Source organism: Aquarana catesbeiana, linkage group LG01, assembly GCF_042186555.1.
Source record: "Aquarana catesbeiana isolate 2022-GZ linkage group LG01, ASM4218655v1, whole genome shotgun sequence".
NCBI lineage: Eukaryota > Metazoa > Chordata > Amphibia > Anura > Ranidae > Aquarana > Aquarana catesbeiana.
Genome location: NC_133324.1, coordinates 58,754,309 through 58,770,187, shown reverse-complemented (window position 1 = coordinate 58,770,187; position 15,879 = coordinate 58,754,309). Strand labels below are relative to the sequence as shown.

Here is a 15,879-nt window from a genome sequence, read left to right as displayed (position 1 = left end):
TATGAGAGAACAATATTATATTTGATACAGTCGTGGTATTGGATTAGCATCTTGAATACTACCTCTGGGATCGTTGTCCTTTGTTTTTGTTTTTCTTTTCAGCCATTCATATATTGAAGTTTATATTGTCAATGTATTAAGCTGCATATTTCTATTTTATATGTTTTTCTATGACTCTAGTCATAGTAAAGGAATTACAAAAAAAAAAAAAAGACTTGAGGATGTAATTAGTGCCAAAGGTGGTTCCAAAAAGTACTGAGCAAAGGCTGTGAATACTTGCATATGTACATGGGAATTTGTTTTTTTTTTCATTGTTAATAAATGTGCAAAGATTTCAAACAAACTTCTTTCACGTTGTCATTATGACGTATTATTTGTAGAATTTTGAGGAAAATAATGAATTTAATCCAGGGGGTCTACTTCCTGAAAAAGAGGTCATTCTGATATGTTTTATAACAGAAAGTAAAGCAAACTGTTGTTTTTTTCTTTTTTTTTGAAAATGTTTGGCCTTTTTTCTTTTATATAGTAAAAAAATAGAACTCTGCAGTTTTTAAATACCACCAAATGAAAGTTATATTTGTCCCAAAAGAATGATATAAAATCCATCTATGTACAGTGGTGCACGAGTGAGTATTTATCAATCAAAATATCACAGAAATGAAAAATGGTCTGAAGGGGTATTAGAGGGGTGCCTTTGAAAATTAAATGGCGACACAATGTGCGTAACCCGCACCGCCATGTGCATAGCTATGAAGGGGCCCATAGGGCCACGCTGGACTTGCAATATTGGCACTGGTGACAACTCCTAGAGACAAAAATGGTATACTCACCCGTCTCCACGTGTTGCTTCCTCACTGGCTGGGTCAGCAAGACCTTGCTCATCTGGCCAGTGAGGAAAAAACTTGGGGAAAGAGGGTGTTGTCCCCAGCGACAGGATCACAAATGAGCCATGGGCCTAAGGCTGGCCATACATTAATCATGTTTTTTTTTTTTTTTTTTCGTTCAAGCCGCGGGTTAAAAGAAAAAAAAAAAAATCACTCCCGCTGTGCTATTGTATTCTGACAGCGGGGAACCTTCCCCGCCAGCAAAATACAATGATCACTGTTGCTTAGCTACAGCCAGTGGCACTGATCGAGGAAAACCCGTGGGCTGGTTGTACACAAGTCAATCAATAGTCCCTGCTAAATTGGCCAAATTTCAATCCATGTATGGCTTGGTTTTGGTAATGTGCTTTAACCACTTCAATACCGGGCACTTTACCTCCTTCCTGCCCAGGCCAATTTTCAGCTTTCCGCGATGTCACACTTTAAATGACAATTGCGCGGTCATGCAACATCATTTGTCATTTTGTCAATTATCATTTTGTTCCCACAAATAGAGCTTTCCTTTGGTGGTATTTGATCACCACTGCATTTTTTATTTGTTGCTAAACAAAAAAAAAAAAAGACCGAAAATTAAAAAAAAAATAAAAAAACAAAAGAAATAAAGTTTTTCTTTGTTTTTGTTATAAAATTTTGTAAATAAGTATGTTTTCTCCTTCACTGATTGAAATATTATATTGTAATTATGTTCATTATATTGGAATTATGTGCATTATATCAGAATTAGGTACATTATATTGTAATTATGTACATTATATTGGAATTACATGTTTTTATTGGAATTATGTCAATTATATTGTAATTATGTGCATTATGATGAAATTATGTACATTATATTGTAATAATGTGCATTATATTGGAATTATGTACATTATAACGGAAAAATGTACATTATATCGGAATTATGTGCATTATCTTGGAATTAAGTGCATTATATCCGAATTTTGTACATTATATCAGAATTTTGTACATTATATCAGAATTATGTGCATTATATTCGAATGACATTGTTTTTATTGGAATTATGTCAATTATATTGTAATTATGTGCATTATGATGGAATTATGTACATTATATTGTAATTATATACATTATAATGGAATTATGTACATTATAACAAAATTATGCACATTAAAAGTAAATATTTCCTTTTATCTTTTGATGTGACAACACTGAAGAAATGACACTTTGCTACAATGTAAAGTAGTGAGTGTACAGCTTGTATAACAGTGTAAATTTGCTGTCCCCTCAAAATAACTCAACACACAGCCATTAATGTCTAAACCGCTGGCAACAAAAGTGAGTACACCCCTAAGTGAAAATGTCCAAACTGGTCCCAATTAGCCATTTTCCCTCCTCGGTGTCATGTGACTCATTAGTGTTACAAGGTCTCAGGTGTGAATGGGGAGGAGGTGTGTTAAATTTGGCGTTATCGCTCTCACTCCCTCATACTGGTCACTGGAAGTTCAACATGGCACCTCATGGCAAAGAACTCTCTGAGGATCTGAAAAAAAGAATTGCTGCTCTACGTAAAGATGGCCTAGGCTATAAGAAAATTGCCAAGACCCTGAAACTGAGCTGCAGCACGGTGGCCAAGACCATACAGCGGTTTAACAGGACAGGTTCCACTCAGAACAGGCCTTGCCATGGTCGACCAAAGAAGTTGAGTGCACGTGCTCAGCGTCATATCCAGAGGTTGTCTTTGGGAAATAGACATATGAGTGCTGCCAGCATTGCTGCAGAAGTTAAAGGGGTGGGGGGTCAGCCTGTCAGTGCTCAGACCATACGCCGCACATTGCATCAAATTGGTCTGCATGGCTGTCGTTCCAGAAGGAAGCCTCTTCTAAAGATGATGCACAAGAAAGCCCACAAACAGTTTGCTGAAGACAAGCAGACTAAGGACATGGATTACTGGAACCATGTCCTGTGGTCTGATGAGACCAAGATAAACGTATTTGGTTCAGATGGTGTCAAGCGTGTGTGGTGGCAACCAGGTGAGGAGTACAAAGACAAGTGTGTCTTGCCTACAGTCAAGCATGGTGGTGGGAGTGTCATGGTCTGGGGCTGCATGAGCGCTGCCGGCACTGGAGAGGTACAGTTCATTGAGGGAACCATGAATGCCAACATGTACTGTGACATACTGAAGCAGAGTATGATCCCCTCCCTTCAGAGACTGGGCCGCAGGGCAGTATTCCAACATAACCTAAAACACACCTCCAAGACAACCACTGCCTTGCTAAAGAAGCTGAGGGTAAAGGTGATGGATTGGCCAAGCATGTCTCCAGACCTAAACCCTATTTAGCACTAGCGGAGCATCCTCAAATGGAAGATGGAGGAGTGCAAGGTCTCTAACATCCACCAGCCCTGTGATGTCATCATGGAGGAGTGGAAGAGGACTCCAGTGGCAACCTGTGAAGCTCTGGTGAACTCCATGCCCAAGAGGGTTAAGGCAGTGCTGGAAAATAATGGTGGCCACACAAAATATTGACACTTTGGGCCCAATTTGGACATTTTCACTTAGGGGTGTACTCACTTTTGTTGCCAGCGGTTTAGACATTAATGGCTGTATGTTGAGTTATTTTGAAGGGACAGCAGATATACACTGTTATACAAGCTGTACACTCACTACTTTACATTGTAGCAAAGTGTAATTTCTTCAATGTTGTCACATGAAAAGATATAATAAAATATTTACAAAAATGTGAGGGGTGTACTCACTTTTGTAAGATGCTGTATGTGCATTATAATGCAATTATGTGAATTAGATCAGTATTATGTACATTATATTTGAATTGTGTGCATTATATCAGAATTATGTACATTATATTGGAATTATGTGCATTATATTGAAATTATGTACATTATATCAGAATTATGGGCATTATATTGGAATATGAGTTCCCCATAAATGTTTACTGTACAAAGTATGGTCCGTTGGCATGGACCATAGGGTGAGTACATGGATTGAAAACTGTCTACAAGGGCGAGTTCAGAGGGTGGTGATAAATGGGGAGTACTCGGAATGGTCAGGGGTGGGTAGTGGGGTTCCCCAGGGTTCTGTGCTGGGACCAATCCTATTTAATTTGTTGATAAACGACCTGGAGGATGGGGTAAACAGTTCAGTCTCAGTATTTGTGGACAATACTAAGCTAAGCAGGGCAATAACTTCTCCGCAGGATGTGGAAACCTTGCAAAAAGATCTGAACAAATTAATGGGGTGGGCGACTACATGGCAAATGAGGTTTAATGTAGAAAAATGTAAAATAATGGATTTGGGTGGCAAAAATATGAATGCAATCTATACACTGGGGGGAGAACCTCTGGGGGAATCTAGGATGGAAAAGTTTAACAAGACTCGTGGCCACTCATTAAAATTAGAAGAAAAGAGGTTTAACATTAAACTACGTAGAGGGTTTTTTACTGTAAGAGCGGCAAGGATGTGGAATTCCCTTCCACAGGTGGTGGTCTCAGCGGGGAGCATCGATAGTTTCAAAAAACTATTAGATAAGCACCTGAACGACCGCAACATACAGGGATATACAATGTAATACTGACTTATACATAGGTTGGACTTGTGTATTTTTTCAACCTCACCTACTATGTAACTATGATGCACATTATATTAGAATTATGGGCATTATATCAGAATTATGTACATTATATTGGAATTATATACATTATATTGGAATTGTGTACATTTTAGCTGAATTATGTACATTATATCTGAACTATGTGCATTATTTACATTATATTGGAATTATGTACATTATAGTAGATTTATGTGCATTACATTACATTGGAATTATGTGCATTATAGCAGAACTATGTGCATTATAGTGCAATTATATGCATTATAGTTGAATTATGTGCATTATATTGGAATAATGTACATTATATTGGAGGCTTTTTTTTTTTTTTTTTGCTTTTGCTTTTTGTCGTTACAGTTGAAAACAGCCGCAGCAGATGTCAATCCATTTTCAAAATAGCTTAAAATATTTCTGTGGCAAATAGCAAAAAAAGAAATGAATGTCCTAAAATGCACGGCACAGCTACCGCTCTGTAAAGCTGAGCATAAGTAGTGGAAAAAGCATAAGATTTTCCAGTCATTACATCAAGTGGTAACTTCCTTGTAGACAGAAAACTCCCTTTATAAGCCTCTTATAGTCCTGTCACTCCTCCTCGGACTCCCATTTCCAACATGCCTTCGTTTCATCCCATTTCTCTCACAATTTAGAGTAGATGTTAAGATTATTCTTCTCTTCTTCTCAGCTCTGCTGATCTCACATGGCCTGGTTCTGGCTGGACACCATTGATCAGGGTAGGCTTCCCGATAATGACAATGGTGAGGGGATGACAGCACAGGAGCACATTTAGGGAGACTGTTGTCACCCCATAACAGGGAATACCTGAGCGGGGGGGCCTTCTTTGCAGATCAGCCGGTAATCTTTCAGGACGCATGCGTTCCCATGCGATCCCGTACAATCCAACATATTCCCATGCAATGTGGTATTCTATGCATGAAGGTAAAAAAAACCTTCTGTGTGCAGCAGCCCCCCCCCCCTAATACTTACCTGAGCCCCATCGCAATCCAAAGATGTGTATAAAGGTCTCGGCTCTTCGGGGGACTCTCCTACCTTATTGGCTGAGACATCCTCATTGGCTGAAAGAGCATTGGCTCCCGTTGCTGTCAATCACAGCCAGTGAGCCAACAAAAAGAGCTAGGGGGCAGGGCTGAGCCGCAGCTCCGTGTCTGAATGTTTGCTGTAGGGGCACCTGGCAGGATAGTGGAGCCAGAAGCAGCGACGGGGGACCCGAGAAAAGGAGGATCTGGGCTGCTCTGTGCAAAACCATTTCACAGAGGAGGTAAATAACATGTTTGTTATTTTTTTAAATAAAAAAATTGACTTGACTTTAAAGAGGAAGTTAAGTCTTCCTCTTTAATTGTACCTACAGGTAAGCCCTTAGGTAAGGCTTACCTGTTGGTACTGTAAATATCTCCTAAACTTGCACCGTTTAGGAGATATTTACTATATACGCTGCCGTCGACGTCATTGGCGCATGCGCACTGAAGGAACGGCTCGCTCGTGCCGTTTCTTCAGGACCCGTGCCGTGACTGGCGGCACCCACGCACATGCGTGGGAGTGACGTCATCGCGGCTCCGGCCAATCACAGCGCTGGAGCCCGTGAACCCGGAAGGAACTCCGGGAAAGGTGTCGGCTGTGGGAGTGGAGTGCAGGCGGCACTGCAGGGCATCGTTCCAAGGTGGGTATTGATCATTCAATGTGATCGGTGGCCTTGCTAACCGGTAAAAGGGCTCAGGACACAGGGTACAGGGCCAAACTTTACTTTTCCTAGAAAAGACCAGATGGTTCAATCTCTTTGTTCCTACACTGTCACTCAACCTGCAGTGAGGGCTTGTTGGTTCTTTGTGCCAGTCTCACCAAAACCCAACTGGCTATAATATATAATTTATGATGTTCCTATCCTACCAAACACAATCACTGCTGTATAGACATCTCTACTACCACCCAGGCCCATCATATACAGTAAGTCCCCTACTTACGACTGAGTTCCAATCTAGGAGCATGTTCGTAAGTCCAATTTGTTTGTCCAGCAAAGATCAGCGCTTGCAGACAAAGGCTGCGAGTGCTGAACAGTGTGTTCTCGCAAGGGGAGTCCTTCCAGTCAGAACACAAAGTCACAGAATGGGAGATTGTTGTACCAACATTGCTTGTGTTGGTACTAGGGTTGCACCGATATAATTTTATTACGGTGAGTACAAGTACCGATTCTGATATACGTTCGGTCAAGTACTCGCTGATACCAAGTACAGATTCATTTTGTTTGGACACCACAAAGGTATCGGTTTGGGTATCAGAGCATTTGCATGAGTACGATTACTCATGCAAATGCTCAGTATTGGCACCGATACCACTAAGGGTAACGGTGCAACCCTAGTTGGTACCGCAATCTGTTCAGCCTGCTGGGTTGAACGAACAAACTGAGTGTGTGTACCCAGCTTTTCAGAATTGGACATGCAACCACATATCTGCATCTTTGAAAGTTTGCAAGTTAAATGTTCGTATGTAGGGGACTAACTGTATAGATTTATAGGCATCAGTACTGCAACCCACACTGGTGTGAAGCTCTACTGGCACCAGTTCTACTACACACAGTCACGTTACAGTTCTAAAGGCACCAGTAACACCACTCCAACTATCGTGCACAGTTCTACAGACATTAGTTCTACCATCCACTTCAACATCACAGTATTATAGCCACCAGTAATACCAGCAACACTCGCATTACAGTCCTACAGTCACCATTTCTAATACCCAGACTCAGTTCTTTAGAAATCAGTTCTACCACCCATACTCACATCACTGTTAATGTACATGGGCACTAGTTCTACCACCCACACTTTCATCACAGTTCTATAGCCACCAGTCCAGTACCATTACCCATTCGCACGTTACAGCTCTACAGGCACTAGTATAGCCACCAGTTATACCCCCAACACTCATATCACAGATCTACAGGCACCAGTTCTACTACCTACGCTCATTAAAATTCTATAGGCACCAGTACTACTACCCACAATCACATAACATTTCTATAGACACCAGTACTACCACCCACTGGCATATTACATTTCTGTGGGCACCACCACCCACACTCACATCAAAGTTATTTAGGCACAAGTTCTACCACCCACACTCATATCACAGTTCTATAGGCACCAGTACAATGACCTACACACACACCAAAGCTCTATAGGCATTAGTACCACCACCCACTCCCACGTCACAGTTCTATAGTCACCAGGAATACCACCAACAATCATATCACAGTTCTACTACCTATACCCACATTACTGTTCTATAGGTATCATTTCTACCACCCATTCTCACATTACAGTTGCAATACATAGGCACCAGCACCACCAAATACACCCATAATGTACAGAGTTCTATAAGCAGTAGGTCTCCCACCCAGCACCCATAACACCAGACTTACTTTACACAGCTCTACAGGCACCACTGCAATCTCCCAATTCTCAGTTCACAGTTCTATGGGTGCCAGTGCCCACACTTACCTCATACTCAGTTCTATGCATGCCAAGTAAAACCACTCTCACTGGCATTAGAACCAGTTCTATAAGGGTCATTACCCCCACCCACACTCACATCATACCCAGTAATATAGGTGCCAGTACCCGTGCTCACATTAACATCACACCCAGTTCTATAGGTGTTGGTACGCCAACCCACACTCACATCATACCCAGTAATATAGGTGCCAGTACCCGTGCTCACATTAACATCACACCCAGTTCTATAGGTGTTGGTACGACAACCCACACTTACATCATACCCAGCTCTATAGGCACCAGCACTATCAACAACCTTCTACTTGTACACTATCCTATAGGCACCAGCAATACCAACAACCTTCTCCTTGTATGCTATCCTATAGGCACCAGCACTACCAACAACCTTCTCCTTGTACACTATCCTCTAGGCACCAGCACCACCAACAACCTTCTACTTGTACGCTATCCTATAGGCACCAGCACCACCAACAACCTTCTACTTGTACGCTATCCTATAGGCACCAGCACCACCAACAACCTTCTACTTGTACGCTATCCTATAGGCACCAGCACTACCAACAACCTTCTACTTGTACACTATCCTATAGGCACTAGTATATATCACCATGAAATTACAGAGAACAATTAGTGGAGCCCCTGCATCTTCCATACTCCTTTTCTATTAGAGACTCTGGTCTTGGAACTTACAAAACAACCCTACATGTTCAGTATGTTCCCTTAACTTTAACACTCAGTACTTAGTGCGACCTCCCCTTCTTCACCAGTGACATACATATCTACTGTGACCAATAGATATATTTAACCTTTACTAAATAAAATATTATAAAAATACTATTATTATGTAATGTAACATAAAAATAGCAATAATAATAATAATAATAATAATAATGTTAAAAACAATCCATATTTGTGCCAATAAACATTCATACACCTAGTAGAGTAGTGGAAGGGTCTACCATGAGAGTTGTCAAGCTTCAGTGCGTACAGATTTTTAGCCCGTGTAAGATAGAACCGAGTAAAACCACAGATAGATAATGCAACACAGGACAACTCATATCTGTAGATATCATTTTAAGCATCTACTGCAGAAGTAGAGGTGGGTGATAAGTTACTTTGCTGCCCAGGACCTGAGTTGGTGGCACTGGCCCTCCAGGAAGGAAGGAGATAAATGCATGCCCACCAGAAACAGAAAGGGGTCACTTCATAGCCATCAGATAAAGATGGTGGTTAATGTAACACATAATAACACTCATATCACAGTTCTATAGGCACCAGTACAATGACCTACACACACACCAAAGCTCTATAGGCATTAGTACCACCACCCACTCCCACGTCACAGTTCTATAGTCACCAGGAATACCACCAACAATCATATCACAGTTCTACTACCTATACCCACATTACTGTTCTATAGGTATCATTTCTACCACCCATTCTCACATTACAGTTGCAATACATAGGCACCAGCACCACCAAATACACCCATAATGTACAGAGTTCTATAAGCAGTAGGTCTCCCACCCAGCACCCATAACACCAGACTTACTTTACACAGCTCTACAGGCACCACTGCAATCTCCCAATTCTCAGTTCACAGTTCTATGGGTGCCAGTGCCCACACTTACCTCATACTCAGTTCTATGCATGCCAAGTAAAACCACTCTCACTGGCATTAGAACCAGTTCTATAAGGGTCATTACCCCCACCCACACTCACATCATACCCAGTAATATAGGTGCCAGTACCCGTGCTCACATTAACATCACACCCAGTTCTATAGGTGTTGGTACGCCAACCCACACTCACATCATACCCAGTAATATAGGTGCCAGTACCCGTGCTCACATTAACATCACACCCAGTTCTATAGGTGTTGGTACGACAACCCACACTTACATCATACCCAGCTCTATAGGCACAGCACTATCAACAACCTTCTACTTGTACACTATCCTATAGGCACCAGCAATACCAACAACCTTCTCCTTGTATGCTATCCTATAGGCACCAGCACTACCAACAACCTTCTCCTTGTACACTATCCTCTAGGCACCAGCACCACCAACAACCTTCTACTTGTACGCTATCCTATAGGCACCAGCACCACCAACAACCTTCTACTTGTACGCTATCCTATAGGCACCAGCACCACCAACAACCTTCTACTTGTACGCTATCCTATAGGCACCAGCACTACCAACAACCTTCTACTTGTACACTATCCTATAGGCACTAGTATATATCACCATGAAATTACAGAGAACAATTAGTGGAGCCCCTGCATCTTCCATACTCCTTTTCTATTAGAGACTCTGGTCTTGGAACTTACAAAACAACCCTGCATGTTCAGTATGTTCCCTTAACTTTAACACTCAGTACTTAGTGCGACCTCCCCTTCTTCACCAGTGACATACATATCTACTGTGACCAATAGATATATTTAACCTTTACTAAATAAAATATTATAAAAATACTATTATTATGTAATGTAACATAAAAATAGCAATAATAATAATAATAATAATAATAATGTTAAAAACAATCCATATTTGTGCCAATAAACATTCATACACCTAGTAGAGTAGTGGAAGGGTCTACCATGAGAGTTGTCAAGCTTCAGTGCGTACAGATTTTTAGCCCGTGTAAGATAGAACCGAGTAAAACCACAGATAGATAATGCAACACAGGACAACTCATATCTGTAGATATCATTTTAAGCATCTACTGCAGAAGTAGAGGTGGGTGATAAGTTACTTTGCTGCCCAGGACCTGAGTTGGTGGCACTGGCCCTCCAGGAAGGAAGGAGATAAATGCATGCCCACCAGAAACAGAAAGGGGTCACTTCATAGCCATCAGATAAAGATGGTGGTTAATGTAACACATAATAATAAAAATAACAATCAGTATAAGTACAAATTAAAATTTTCAACACCTATAGTAGCATAGCGGTAGTGGTGGGAAGAAATACTACTTTGCAGCCCAAGACCTCTGTTGTTGGCACTGGCCTACCATGGAAAGAACATAGTCAATGTAGCAGATGATGATAATAATAATAATCCATACAAGTACAAATAAACCTTTTAAACCCCTTTTGTAATAGAGGGGTAGTGATGGGGGCAATACTACCTTGCTACCCAAGACCTAAGCTGTTGGCACGGGAAAGAAGGTGGTTAATGTAACAAATAATATTAACAATAATACCCGTCTATATGAGTACAAATAAACATTTTAAACCCCTTTAACAGTAATGGAGGGGTGGTGATGGGGGCAATATTACCTTGCTGCCCTAGACCTATGCTGTTGGCACTGGCCAACCAAGGAAAGATGTGGTTAATGTAACACATAATAATAACAACAACAATAATAATAATCCATATGAGTACAAATAAAGATTTAAAACCCCTTTTTTTACAATAATAGAGGGGTGGTGATGTGGGGAGTATTACTTTGCTGCCCAAGGCCTATGCTGTTGGCATTGGTCCACCAGAGAAAGAGGGCAGATAATTTAACACATAATAATAATAGTAATGATCCATATGAGTACAAACAAATATTTTAAATCCCCTTTACAATATTAGAGGGGTAGTAATTGGGGGCAATGTTATTTTGCTGCTCAAGACCTATGCTGTTGGCACTGGCCAACCAAGGAAAGATGTGGTTAATGTAACACATAATAATAACAACAACAATAATAATAATCCATATGAGTACAAATAAAGATTTAAAACCCCTTTTTTTACAATAATAGAGGGGTGGTGATGTGGGGAGTATTACTTTGCTGCCCAAGGCCTATGCTGTTGGCATTGGTCCACCAGAGAAAGAGGGCAGATAATTTAACACATAATAATAATAGTAATGATCCATATGAGTACAAACAAATATTTTAAATCCCCTTTACAATATTAGAGGGGTAGTAATTGGGGGCAATGTTATTTTGCTGCTCAAGACCTATGCTGTTGGCATTGGCCCACCAGAGAAAGAAGATGGTTATTGTAACTATTATTATTATTATTATTATTAATAATAATAATAATAATAATAATAATAATGATCCATATGCGTACAAATAAATATTTATAACCCTTTTTTTACAATATTAGAGGGGTGGTGATGGGGGCAATGTTATTTTGCTGTCCAAAACCTATGCTGTTGGCATTGGCCCACCAGAGAAAGAAGGTGGTTATTGTAACAAATAATAATAATCCATATGAGTGCAAATATCACACATAATAATAATAATAATAATAATAATAATAATAATAATAATAATAATAATAATCCACATGAGTACAAATAAACATCTTAAACATTTATTAGAAAAGTATTGGGTTGAGGAAGTAATCTTGCCGTTGAAGACCTGTACTGGTGGCACTGGCCCACCGGGGACAGAAGGTGGTTAATATAACACATAATAATAACAATAATAATAATTATAATAATAATAGTATTCAAAATCCATATGAATACAAATAAACATTTTAAATCCCCTTTTTCAATAATAAAGGGTGGTGATGGGGGAAATATAATATCTTGCTGCCCATGACCTATGCTGTTAATAACAAATAATAAAAATAATAATGATCTATATGAGTACAAATAAATATTTTTAACCCTTTTTACAAATATTAGAGGGGAGGTGATGTGGGGAGTGTTACTTTGCTGCCCAAGGCCTATGCTGTTGGCATTGGTTCACCAGAGAAAGAGGGTGGATAATTTAACACATAATAATAATAGTAATGATCCATATGAGTACAAATAAATATTTTAAATCCCCTTTACAATATTAGAGGGGTAGTGATGGGGGGTAATAATATTTTGCTGCCCAAGACCTATGATGGTGGCATTGGCCCATCAGAGAAAGAATGTGGTTATTGTAACAAATTATAATAATAATAATAATCCATATGAGTACAAATAAACATTTTAAACCCCTTGTACAATAATAGGAGGGTGGTGATGGAGGCAATATTACCGTGCTGCCCAAGTAATAAACTATGTGACTACAAGTAAACATTTAAACATCTATTATTATTATTATTAATATTATTATTATTAGAGAAGTATTGGGTTGAAGAAGTGACCTTGCTGCAGAAGACCTGTACTGGTGGCACTGGCCCACCAGGGAAAGAAAGTGGTTAATGTAACACATAATAATAATAATAATAATAATTATATTAAAAATCCACATGAATACAAATAAACATTATAAATTCCCATTTTCAATAATTGAGGGGTGGTGATGGGGACAATATTATTTTGCTGCCCAAGACCTATGCTGGTTGCACTCGCTCTCCAGGGAAAGAAGGTGGTTAATATAATACATAATAATAACAATCCCCACAAGTACAAATAAACATCCTAAACATCTATTAGAGTAGTAATGGGTTGAGGAAGTGATGGGTTACGTTGCTACCGAAGACCTGTGCTGTTGGCACTGGCCCACCAGGGAAAGACGGTATTTAATGTAATCGTAACAACAATAATAATAATAATATAACAATCCACGTGAGAACAAATAAACATATTAAACCCCTTTTACAATAATAGAAGGGTGGTGATGAAGGGTACTATTACCTTGCTGCCCAAAACCTATTCTGTTGGCACTGACCCGCCAGGGAAAGAAGGTGGTTACTGTAACACATAATAATAATAACAATAATAATAATAATCAGTATGAGTACACATAAACCTCTCAAACACCTATTACAATAGTAATGGGTCAGAGAGGTGATTGGTAACCTTTCTGCCCAAGACCTGTGCTGTTGGCACTAGCCTACCAGGGAAAGAAGATATTTATCACATAACTATAATAATAATAATAATAATAATAATAATAATAACAACAAAAATTCACACGAGCACAAATAAACCACTTTTACAATAATAGAGGTGTGGTGATGGGGGCAATATTACTCTGCCCAAAACCTATGCTGTTGGCACTGGTCCACCAGGGAAAAAAGGTGGTTAATATAATAAATAATAATAATAATAATTATAGTAATCAGTATGAGTACAAATAAACCTCTTGAACATCTATTAGGGCAGTATTGGGTCTGAGAGGTGATGGGTTAGCTTGCTGCCCAAGATCTGTGCTGTTGGCACTGGACCACCAGGGAAAGAAGGTGGTTATTGTAACACATAATAGTAATAATAATAATAATAATCAGTATGAGTACAATTAAACCTTTCAAACACCTATTACAGTAGTATTGGGTTGGAGGGGTGATGGATTACCTTGCTGCCCAAGACCTGTGCTGTTGGCACTGGCCCACCAGGGAAAGAAGGTATTTAATGTAACACGTAACAATAATAATAATAATAATAATAATAACAACAATCCACACAAGCACAAATAAACATTTTAAACCAATTTTACAATAATAGAGGGGTGGTGATGGGGGCAATATTGCCTTGCTGCCCAAAACCTATGCTGTTGGCACTGTCCCACCAGGGAAAGAAGGTGGTTAATGTAATAAATTATAATAATAATAAATCTAATAATCAGTATGAGTACAAATAAACCTCTCGAACATCTATTACGGCAGTATTGGGTCTGAGAGGTGATGGGTTACCTTGCTGCCCAAGAACTGTGCTGTTGGCACTGGACCATCAGGGAAAGAAGGTGTTTAATGTAACACATAATAGTAATAAAAATAATAATAAATATCAGTATAAGTACAAATAAATCTCTCAAACACCTATTACGGCAGTATTGGGTCTGAGAGGTGATGGGTTATCTTGCTGCCCAAGACCTGTGCTGGTGGCACTGGCCCACCAGGGAAATAGAAGGTCAATGCATGCCCACCAGCACAAGGAAAGGATCAACTCTTGCCCTACCAGGGTCAATGCATGCCCCCCCCCCCCCCCCAAGTCGCTCACCTCTTGATGTAGTTCCTGCCATACAGGATCTGTTGCAGCAAGGTCACCAGGGCGAAGGCGCAGATGAAGATGAAAAATAAAGTTCTGTTGCCCAGCAGGTCCCTGCCAGAAGAGGGGTCTGCGTACCCCATGGAGAAGGATGGGGGGAGGGGGGGTCGGTGGTACAATCGCTGGCCCCCTGTGTATTTATGGCTGGGCTGCAGCAGGGAAGGTGTCCTCGTTGATCACAGTGGAAGCATGACGAGCCCCTCGGCCAGGACAAGGTGCCCCATTGTGCAGCCTCCTCCTCCGGGGAGCCCAGGGTAAAGTTTCCAAGAGCCCAGGACGTGGGCAACATGCAAAAGCAGGCTGCTCTCCCCCTTTGGAGGGGTGGGATACATGCAGATCCCGGGCAGACCTCTCTATGGGTGGCTTCTCCTCTCTCTCTCTCCCCCCCCCCCACCCCTTTTTTTCCTTTTAAACCAGCCTGCTTGTAATGATGTACTCCACTCTGCAGGCTTGATCTTCCAGATGAGTGACAGGCATGCTGCAAGTGCCCCGGGGTGCTGCTGCTGCTACTGCTGCTGCATCGGTGTCACCCAGGCAGGCTATGCAGATACACAGAGACGTGCCTGGCTTGTGCTATGTGACTGATCGCATCTCCCAGCCTCCGCAATCAGTGCAGTGTGTGTGTGTGTGTGTGTGTGCGGCAATCAACGCACGTGTCCTTCATTGTCCCCCTGATCAGAGTGGAGCACATTGAGGAATCCCCCCCCCCCAATCCCCGTACACATCCAAGGTCACTCTGTGCCTTTGCCAAGGACACAGCTCTGGTGGATGACTGCAGCATCAACTGACAGGCAGCACAGCCCCTCTCCCCGAGCAGGCAGCAACATTTCCTACACACATCCATTGATTTCCTGTCTATTCTTTTTTTTTTTTTTTTTCCAGGTGAGATCGCAAGGCTAAGGGCGACTTTTTTTTTTTTTTCTTTTTTTTTTTTTTGGAGACGATCAGTTAAGT

General features: G+C 40.6%; 1 protein-coding gene across 2 annotated transcripts in view; it reads right to left on the bottom strand.

Moving 5' to 3' along the window:
• The window catches only part of ST8SIA5 (ST8 alpha-N-acetyl-neuraminide alpha-2,8-sialyltransferase 5), a 143,554-nt gene extending 127,931 nt beyond the window's left edge, over window positions 1-15,623 (bottom strand). For both annotated transcript variants that reach the window (XM_073618986.1, XM_073618997.1), the window contains exon 1: window positions 14,878-15,623. In XM_073618986.1, coding sequence (XP_073475087.1) covers window positions 14,878-15,008 — 131 coding nt within the window. In that variant the 5' untranslated portion in view covers window positions 15,009-15,623. The remainder of the gene's footprint in view (window positions 1-14,877) is intronic.
• Window positions 15,624-15,879: the final 256 nt, after the last annotated feature.